This window comes from Canis lupus, chromosome 4 (assembly GCF_011100685.1).
Source record: "Canis lupus familiaris isolate Mischka breed German Shepherd chromosome 4, alternate assembly UU_Cfam_GSD_1.0, whole genome shotgun sequence".
NCBI lineage: Eukaryota > Metazoa > Chordata > Mammalia > Carnivora > Canidae > Canis > Canis lupus.
This window is the reverse complement of record NC_049225.1, coordinates 24,650,128-24,660,326: the sequence shown is the minus strand read 5'-3', so window position 1 is coordinate 24,660,326 and position 10,199 is coordinate 24,650,128. Positions and strand designations below refer to the sequence as shown.

At 38.0% G+C, this 10,199-nt stretch overlaps 1 protein-coding gene across 10 annotated transcripts in view; it reads left to right on the top strand.

Moving 5' to 3' along the window:
* Positions 1-371: 371 nt before the first annotated feature.
* The window catches only part of CFAP70 (cilia and flagella associated protein 70), a 95,364-nt gene continuing 85,536 nt past the window's right edge, over positions 372-10,199 (top strand). For 6 of the 10 annotated variants that reach the window (XM_038534323.1, XM_038534322.1, XM_038534319.1 and 3 more), the window contains exons 1-3: positions 376-534; positions 2,933-3,035; positions 4,196-4,382. In XM_038534323.1, coding sequence (XP_038390251.1) covers positions 2,973-3,035; positions 4,196-4,382 — 250 coding nt within the window. In that variant the 5' untranslated portion in view covers positions 376-534; positions 2,933-2,972. Of the gene's footprint in view, positions 535-1,263; positions 1,287-2,932; positions 3,036-4,195; positions 4,383-10,199 lie in introns of those variants that run through there. The other 4 variants (XM_038534318.1, XM_038534317.1, XM_038534325.1 and 1 more) reach the window with 4 other exon arrangements.

Here is a 10,199-nt window from a genome sequence, read left to right as displayed (position 1 = left end):
GCCCCTATCATCTGCATTTTTCATGGAGAAAGATTTAAATGACCTGTTTTCAAAACCATGCAATAAACGCTTTTATTTTAAGTAAATGTCCTCTTGGTTTTTCTTCTATTTATGTAAGGATATTGAAAGAAAAGGGTCGAGAAAACAAAATCAAAAGTTGGAAAACTTTAGGCTCGTGTGGATGCAAATTTGCACCCGCGGACGAGGCGATCCCAGGCAGGACCGGGCGGCTCCAGCAAGCAATTCCCAGAGCCCAAGCGCAGAAACCACCCCCACCCCCAGCTCTGTTTCCCGCCCTAAAACTTTATCGCGAGTCTTGGGATAAACTTTGTGGTGATTGCTTGGGAACTAAATTCTCGCGAGAGGTAGGTAGTTGCTACAGTTACGCCTAAGGCGTTTGCGGCTTCCTCAGGTAAGACGTCGGTATCGCTGCTCAGGGAACCCTCTGCTCCCGGACTCCCCGCCGTGGCTCTGCGACCGCGCCCGTTACCTCAGTCTCTTCAGCTAGGCCGCGTCCCAGCGCAGTGCACTGAGGTACAGACCTAAACGCCACCCACCCCGCTGGACCTAAACGCTGGCTGCTGCGCCGGCCCATCCCAGGCCTCCCACCTGAGGCCGGGCTTAGAGCCCCTTCTCGCTTTGCCCCAGATACCCGGCAGTAGCTCCCTACCGCGCCCCTGTCCCCAGACGACACCCGCCCATCCCATCGTATCCGTCGTCAAACCTGTTTCCGGTGTGACTGTTCCCTTGCATTTTCTTTCGTCTTAAAGATTTTGCTTTTAAGTAATCGCTACACGCAACGTGGGTCTTGAACTCACAACCCCGAGAGCAAGAGTCTCATGCTCCACCCACTGAGCCAGCCAGGTGCCCCTCCCTTGCATTTTCTTATGAGCAATATGACAAGGAATGGGTGCTTCTTGGGAGCAACAAGAGCCCGCCCCCGCCGCCTGGACCTTTTTAAACATTTTTTAAATTGGAGTTCAATTTGCCAACATATAGCATATAACCCAGTGCTCATCCCGCCAAGGGCCCCCCTCAGTGCCCGTCACCCAGTCACCTCGCCCCCTGCCCACCTCCCGTTCCACTACCCCTTGTTCATTTCCTAGAGTTAGGTGTCTCTCATGTTTTGTCACACACACTGAAATTTTCACTCATTTTCTTTCCCTTTATTCCCTTTCACTAATTTTTATATTCCCCAAATGAATGAGACCATATAATGTTTGTCCTTTTCCGATTGACCTATTTCATCATAATACCCTCCAGGTCCATCCACGCAGAAGCAAATGGTGGGTATTCGTCGTTTCTAATGGCTAATATTCCCTTGTATACATAGACCACATCTTCTGTATCCATCATCTTTTGATGGACACCGAGGCTCCTTCCACAGTTTGGCTATTGTGGACATCGCTGCTAGAAACATTGGGGTGCAGGTGTCCCGGCGTTTCACTGCATATGTATCTTTGGGGTAAATCCCCAGCAGTGCAATTGCTGGGTCATACTGCCGCCCTGACCTTAATGCAACTAGCCAGATTTCTTGCATTCATTATGCAGTAAATATCCTGCTAAGACAAGGCATAGTGCCAGGCCCTCAGAGACTGTAAAAATGAATGAGAGATTACTTGTCTTGAAGGGAGTAATTGAACTTTTAGGAAAAGCAGTGCACATTAATAATATCATTTGTATTGTACTTCATAGCTTAAGCAGTTTTACTATTTTAGTGGATATTCACAACAAATGTGAAAATCAGAAGTTATATTATCTCTTTTATAGAAGGTGAAACAGGCTCTGAGAAATTAGGCTAGTGAAGGCCTAATTCATGTGGTACTAATGAAAATGAGAGTAATGTAAAAAGGTCGTTTCTAATGTGAATTAAAAAATTTTTTTTAATTTATTTAAATTCAATTTGCCAATATATACTATAACACCTAGTGCTCATCTCATCACGTGTCCTCCTTAATCTAATGTGAATTTGATAAGAAAATTGTCAGGGTCACTTAGATCCTGAATGAGCCTGAAGACATGGTGTTGAACAAGTGATCTGAGATGTTTAGATGACTTCAAGTGAGGGAATAGCTGAGAAGAGATAGAATAATTTTTTAAAGATTTTATTTATTTATTCATGAGAGACAGAGAGAGAGAAGCAGAGACATAGGCAGAGGGAGAAGCAGGTTCCATGCAGGGACCCCAATGTGGGACTTGATCCCAGGACTCCGGGATCATGCCCTGGGCCAAAGGCAGACGCTCAACCCCTGAGCCACCCGGGCATCACAAGACAATAATTATAAAGCCTGTGAACAGCAAAGTATCACCTTTTTTGTACCACCAGTCCTAGACATAGCATAGTGTGTCCTCAGTAAACGTTTGAATTGCATTAAGTTCCACTTTGAATTGAGGTAGAAAATCTTTCTTACACCAATTTATTTTTGAAATTATGTCCTTAGTGTTGTAAAATAACTAGAAAATATCTCAGACTAAATTGGACATATGTCAGAACTTTTACTGATGAACTAACCATTATTCCATGTGGCTGTTTTTTTCCTGTTAGATATTTTTATAAAAGAGATTAAGTCATCTTTGAGGGGAGATTTGCACATTAAAAAAAAAAAAAAAAAAAACCTACCAAAGAATACTATGGGAGATGTAGGGGGTAGTGGTGGGGTGGGAAGTAAGGGAGATGCCATTCCTGCTCTCTTTGTCTTGTGATGATTTGTGCTTCATGGATTGGTTATATGTATAAAGATCATGTCAGCACTAACTGAAGGAATCCTTCCTGTGACCAGGTCTGTAAAGCACAATCCAGCAGCAGAGGGCACAAAACAATGCTGGACTGTGGCATTTTCCTAGGTTCTCACCTAGTATTGGTTATGATGTAATGTGGGTACTTCTGCAGCTGTGGTACTTGAGAGGAGAGATTGATTCATTATGTTTACAGAGACCAAAGAAGTCCAGGGGGACTTTGCCCAAGTGCTGCTATGGAGCAGATGTCATCAACAGGCAGACCCGTCCAGATCACTGTGACAGATGGATATGACTTGGTAAAGTTATTTTTGGAAATTAGAGAGGTTCTTAGTTTATTCATTTTCTTGAAAGTATATTTGTCTTTGAGTTCAAGTTTACCTGTCAAACATCTATCTGCAGGTTTCATGAAGATGTATTGGGAGCACCAGCAGGAGGAATGGTTTTGCACCCTCCAAAACATCAAACCTGCTGATCTTAACATTTCAATGGCATTTTTTTTAAGATTTTTTATTCATGAGAGACACAGAGAGAGGCAGAGACACAGGCAGAGGGAGAAGCAGGTTCTATGCAGGGAGCCCGACGCAGGACTCGATCCTGGGTCTCCAGGATCACACCCTGGGCCAAAGGCAGCGCTAAACCGCTGAGCCACCCGGGCTGCCCTTCAATGGCATTTCTTTCTCAGTTTTCCTTTTTGTTAGACTATATAATCAGCAGGTCACATCACTATGTGTGTAAAATACCTGGCAACTACATTTAACAGGTGAAACAAGAAGTGATTTTTGTTTTTCTATACTACAAGTCTTTTTCTTCTGAATTCTTCCAGAGTTTCTCTTGTGATTAATTTCAATTGTTGAATTTAAATAATAAAACTACAATATAAGGTAACTTAAAAATTACAAGAATAATGAAATGGCAAAATATTCATTCACTATTATGAAGTCAGATAGCTCATTCCAAAACAGGATGTCATGAATGATCTTTACTTTGTTTTAAAAGGTATATATAAAAGGTGTATGTATAAATGTGTGTGTGTGTGTGTATATATATATATACACACACACACACACGTGTATTCACAGAAATGCACTAGAAAATATATTCTAAAATATTAATAGTGCTTGCGTGTTAGAGTGAAACTATAGGTAATTTGTTTTCCTGTGTGCTTTTCTCACTTTTTCAAATATTTCACAATATACTTTTATAACCATGTGGATAACCAGAAGTTATTTTTAAAAACTCTGAATGTAATGGCATTTAAATAGAATGTTGCAGTTAGCTACAACTAGATTTGTTTAGTTTGTTACAACTTTCTATCTACCCTTTTTGTATTTGTGATATATAGCTTGTTAGGAAAACATGGAAAACACTGTTTAGTTCAAGTCAAAATGAATTGCCAGATATGTAGGAAAATTCTCTCTTTGAGTATAATTGTAAAGTGGTATCTTTCTGTCAACAGAAAGGTTTTAAAGGAGAAACTCCAGTTACTTTTATTCGTGCAGAATTCAATCAAATGGTTCTGGGAGACTCTGCAAAAGTTACGGTTTCTGCAGAAGGAACTGCAAAATACAACTTCACAAGCAGTTTTGAGTTCAATCCTGAAGGAGGAATTACTTTAGATGACATTGCCCACAAACCTGTGTTCTGTAAGTCTCTGTGGTACTAAAAATATTAATTATGTTGAGTATGTTGTAAGGAGATTCTGAGGTATTTAGTAGCTGTTTGGGGGACAAATGAATACACCATACCTTTTGCACCTAGGAATAACGTGGTATAATTTGAGTCCTACCTGCTTTTGGCAGCAGTCTCCATAGGCGGCTAATTTTAATCAGTTTGTATCAAAGACCTTTTGACATTTGACTGTACTTTGCAGTCCTTATCTCCTAAGCTGGATTGGGAGCTTTCCTAAATATTTCTGTGTTTAGGGTTGCCAAATTGAGGGGAAAAGAAATTAGGATATATATTAAAAAATTATTCATTGGTTATCTGAAATTCAAATTTAATTGGGCATCTTGTATTTTACCTGGCTACCCTATCTGTAATTCTGTATACAATACTTCTGTACACTTTTTTTTTGAAATTCAGGTCTGTATCTTACTTATTTTAGAATTCCTAGTGCCTAGAAATATCTGAGACATAAAAGGGCTCAAAAAATGTTCAATGAATGAATGAATAAATGGACATATAACTTCTGTATCAATACTTTTACAGTTTCTAAGTACACAGTATTATCTCTGACATACTTTGTTCTTACACCTATACATTAATCTAAAGCTTTTGTTTTAACCTATACTCTTAATTTTTGTTTTGTTATTTTTTTAGTGGCACATCTCCTGTAGCATCTGCCAAAAACCACAGATTCCAAGATCCCAGACCCAGAGAAGTGGGACCTACCTGGGAATCCTACAGTATTCTAGAGTAGTGCATTCTAAGCCTTTTTTCCCATGAAAGTCACCTGAGGCTGAGAGAAAATAGGCTTCAGAGCCCTACCCTAGACTATTAAATTCATGATTGCTGGGGAAAGGTCCTAGGAAGCTGCATGTAGGAACAAAAGTGTCTGGTGATTCCTGGGAAACACTGTTCCAGAAAAGTAATTCTTAGGTCTGACCTAGCTGGGAATCAGTTACCCATGGAGGCATCCATCTAATCCATACTCTCTACTCACTCCATTCTGCTTCTTTCTTCTTTGCTTTGTGCTTCTCTGTCACTCCCAACCCCAAATAAGAGGAGTGTCAGTATCCTAATTGCCTTCCTCCCTGGCATGTTAGATGAGAAAGGCAGAACTGGAACATGGTTTTAAATGTGACATTGAATTCATGAGAAAGAAAGGGCCAGCCCTTTGTTACAGAAGCAAAAGCTGGAACTGAAACCGGGAACTCTTGAACAGCTGCTATTGGTATGTGGTGGTGTAGGCAGAAAGGGCAGTACTCCAAAATCTAGGGACTTGGGTTTTAATGGTCTTAGACCAACAGACCTTGGGCAACTGTAGATGGGAGCTGTCCCCAACCCCTTTAGCACAAGCCAGGACTATCAAAAAGAATGGACTAGAAAAAAAAATCCATGCCCCATCATATGTGTCTAGCCATTGGATAGATGAAAAAGGTCTTTCCTAATAAGTAGTAATCATAGGGTCGTTCCAATCATTAAATAACATATATTTTCTTAAAACATACAAGGAACATTTATACAATAGAAACTGGCTGGCCAGATACTATGCAATAAAACAAGTTCTGCCATATGCCAAAGAATCAATGGGATACAGACTAAGTTTTCTGACCAAAACACAAGTCAACAAAATTAGAAATATATAACAAAAATATAGGGAAAAAAGGAATCCATTTGGAATTTTTAAGTCACACTTATGTGTAATTCATGGGACAACAAAGAAATCATAAGACAAACTATAAAATATTTAGAATCAATAACAGAAAAACACCAAATATCAGACTTGTGAGATATAGCTAGAGGTACATTTATGCTCTCAAGTGCAGTCATTAGGGATCAAAAAAGATTTAAAAACAGAACCTCTGGGGTGGCTCAGTCGATTAAGCATCTTGAGACACTCAATCTCAGCTTAGGTTTGATCTCAGGGTTGCAAGTCCAAGCCCTGCTTTGGGTTCTATGCTGGGTGCGGAGCCTACTTAAAAAAATAATAAAACAGAGCCACTGGAGTATATATACTTTCCCCTATTTGTTTCACTATGTACAACTGCATACCTCAAACTTTCTATGTAAAACAAACATAAGAGACTCTGAGAAGTGGAGAGAAAAAGGAAATGAGACATGAGGAATGACACAGTGATGAATTGCTTGGGTTTGCTTTTTGCCTTGTATATCCTAGACTTGATGCTGAAGAGGCCAGCAACCTGGAAACATGAATGAGTGCAGACCAAAAAAAAAAAAAAAGAAAAAAACTAAAAGAGATCTGCTCTAACTAAAGACCAGGCAAAGGACAGCCTAGCAAGACAGAAAACTTTCAGTCAGTAGCTGTGCTGCTCCAGCCAAACATCACAGACACAAAAATGTGGCCCCACTCACACCCAAGCTGACTGGGAGACTGACTTCTACTCTCATAAAGCTTAAATTAGGTGCTCCAGCTAGGTGGTGTTTGAGAATACCAAATAGGAGGCCAGGATTTCGGTTCTGTGTGGTCATGAGCTCTCTCTTTCACCATGCGGTTTTAATGGAGACCACATAGGAAGCCTGGGCTTCTGCCCCAATTTGACAGTAATAAGATGTCATTCTACTACCTACTGTTGTGGTGTCAGAGGAGGCCTAATGTCAGTTTGAGACTCACCATCATCTATTGGTAATGAGCCTATACCCACTGTGGTATCTATGGAAAAGAGGTAAAGAACCAGAACCCCCACCCCTCATCAGCAATAATGAGGAACTGTCCCTCTCAGGTATCAATAGAGGCAGATTGGAGATAATAGACAATGCCCCTCCCCTTCCTCTGTTGGAGCAGTATAGAAAAATCCAGCTAAAACAGATGGTTTAATATCCAGAGTTTCATAACATACAAAAAGTCCAAGATTACATGAAAATCATTCATCATACCAAGAACCTGAAGATCTCAAACTGAATTTTAAAAGATAATCAGTAGATGCTAACACCAAGGTAACAGATACATTAGAATTATTAGACAAAGATTTTTAAAAGTCATGATAATCATTGAGCAATTGCAAACATGCTGGAAACAAAACATAGACTCAGCAGAGAAATAGAAGGTCTTAGAAACAGAAGACATAAAGAAGAACCTAATGGAAATTTTAGGTTAGAAAAATATAGTAACTTATGAAAAGCTCAGCAGATGGGCTTAACAGCAGAATAGAGGAGACAGAGAAACTGGAAGACAGAAAAATAGAAATACCCAGTCTGAGTAATCTGGAAGAAATAAACTTAAAAAAATGTAAACAAAGCTTCAAAGGCCTGTGGGACTATGACAAAAGGTCTAATAGTGTCATCAGAGTCTCAGGAGAGGAGAATGGGTGAGACTGAAAAAATAATCAAAGAAGTAAAGCCTGAAAACCCCAAATTTGGCAAGAGACATACACCTACAGATTCAAGAAGCTGATCAGACTCCCAGTAGGATTAAGCCAAAGAAATCCATATTAAGAAACATCATAATTAAACTTTTGAAAACTAAAGAGAGAACAAAATCTGAAAGCAAAGGAAAACAACCAGAATGTCATCAGTTTGTCATCAGAAGCCATGGAGGCCCAAAGGGAATGGAATATTTTCTAAGTGATAAAAGAACTGTCACCCAGAATCCAATACTCAGAGAAAAGATGTGAAGGGGAAATCAAGACTTTCAGATGAAAGAAAAAATTTGTGACCAGCAGATCCACCCTGAAAGAATGGCTGAAGGAATTTCTATAAAACAGAAGAGATATGATGAAAGAAAGAACTGAGGAACATTGGGAAGGAAGGAAGAATATGGTAAGCAAAAATTTGGATAAATGAAGCTTTTCTTCTCTTTGAGTTTTCTAAATTGTGTTTGACACTTGAAACAAGGTATAACACTGTCTCAAAAAAAAAAAAAACACTGTCTCATGCAGTTCTAAAGGTATATTGAGAAAATATTTTAGGCAGTTATAAACAGGAAAAGCAAAAGGACATAAGAGAGGTAAGATTTCTATACTTCAACTACTGATGACACTTGTAATAGATTGTAATAAGTAATGTATATGTAATGCAATACCTAGAGCAATGACTAAAAAACCTATACAAATATATACACTTAAAAGTATTATAGATAAAATAGAATTCTAAAGAACATTCATGTAATCTACAGGAAAGCAGAAAAAAGAAAACAAATGAAAAAGGGAGGACAAAAGACTTAAACCCTACTATATTAATAATTACATTAAGAAATCAAGAGACAGAGTTTGCAGAGTGTTTTTAAAAAACATGACCTAACTGTATGCTGTCTACAAGAAACTCAAAATATAACCATATAGTCAGGTAAAATGTAAACAGAAAGATATATTATGTACACATTCATCAACAACTGGAAATTACTGTAGTAGCATTAGATAAAATAGCCCATGCAAAGAAAATAACCAGCGTCAGAGAAGTTCATTGATAAGAGTCAACCCATCAGAAGACATAGCAATCTTAAATGTACATGCACTAAACAACAGAGCTGCAAAATATGTTAAACAAAAACTGATAAAACCAAGTGTGAATAGACGGATCCACAATTATAGTTGGGGACATAAACACCCTTCTCTCAATTTATGGAACAACTATATAGAAAATCAACAGGGATATAGGAAAACTCAACAACACCCATCAGCCTACAGTATCTAATCAATATTTTTTGGAAAGCAGAACATTATTTTCAAAAGCCCACAGACCACATACCAAAATCATACTCTGAGTCACAAACAACCTCAACATATTTAAGTGAATTAAAATGTGTTTTCTGACAAGAGTATCAAGCTAGAAATCAACAATAGAGAACAGGAAACTAAACACTTGAAAACAAAAAGACATTTCTAAGTAATCCATGGGTCAAAGAGGACATCTCAAGGGAAGTAAAAAAAATACAGTGAACTGAATGGAAATAAAAATACAAGGTAACAAAGTTTGTGGGACATAGCTAAAGAACTGCTGAGAAAATTTATCACACTAAATGCATACATTGAAAAAGAGGAAAAGTCTCAAATCAGTAATCTAAGCTGCCATCTCAAGGATTTAGAAAAAGAAAAGGAAAATCCAACAGAAGGAAGAAAATTATAAAGATGAAAGCAGAAAGCAATAAAATGAAAAACAGAAACAATAGGGAAAAATCAATGAAACAAATAACATAGCTGGTTATTTGAAAACATCAAGGAAGACTGACCAAAAGCAGAAAATGCTCCAGAGGAGAGAAAAGACACTATAAATTATCAATATTAGAAATGAAATGGAATTAACATCACAGATGGTAGACATTAAAAGGATAATAAAGAGATAAGCAACTATACATAAATTTGACAAGAAAATGGGCCAGTATTTTGAAAAACACAAATTCATCCTATATCATCCTATATGAATAAATTTGCTCTGTAACTGTCAAGGAAATTGAACTCATAATTTGAAATCTCAAGCCCAGATAGTTTTACTAAAAAGTTAAAAATAATAACTAACACTAATTCTACACAATCTTCCAGAAAATAGAAGGGAGGAAATACTTCATTTTCTGATGCTGGTGTTACACTGATACCAAAACAAGACAAAGACAGTACAAAAATGGGAAACTTGTGGCCAATATCTGTCATGAATATAGACACAAAAATTCTAACAAAATACTAGCAAGTAGAATTCAGCAATATATAAAAAGAATTATATGTCGTTATGAAGTGGGATTGATTCTAGGAATCCAAGATTGGTTCAGTATTTGAAAATTAGTCAATGTCATCTACTGTGTTCATAGTCTAAAGAAGAAAAAGTACACGGTCATATTGGTCAAAACA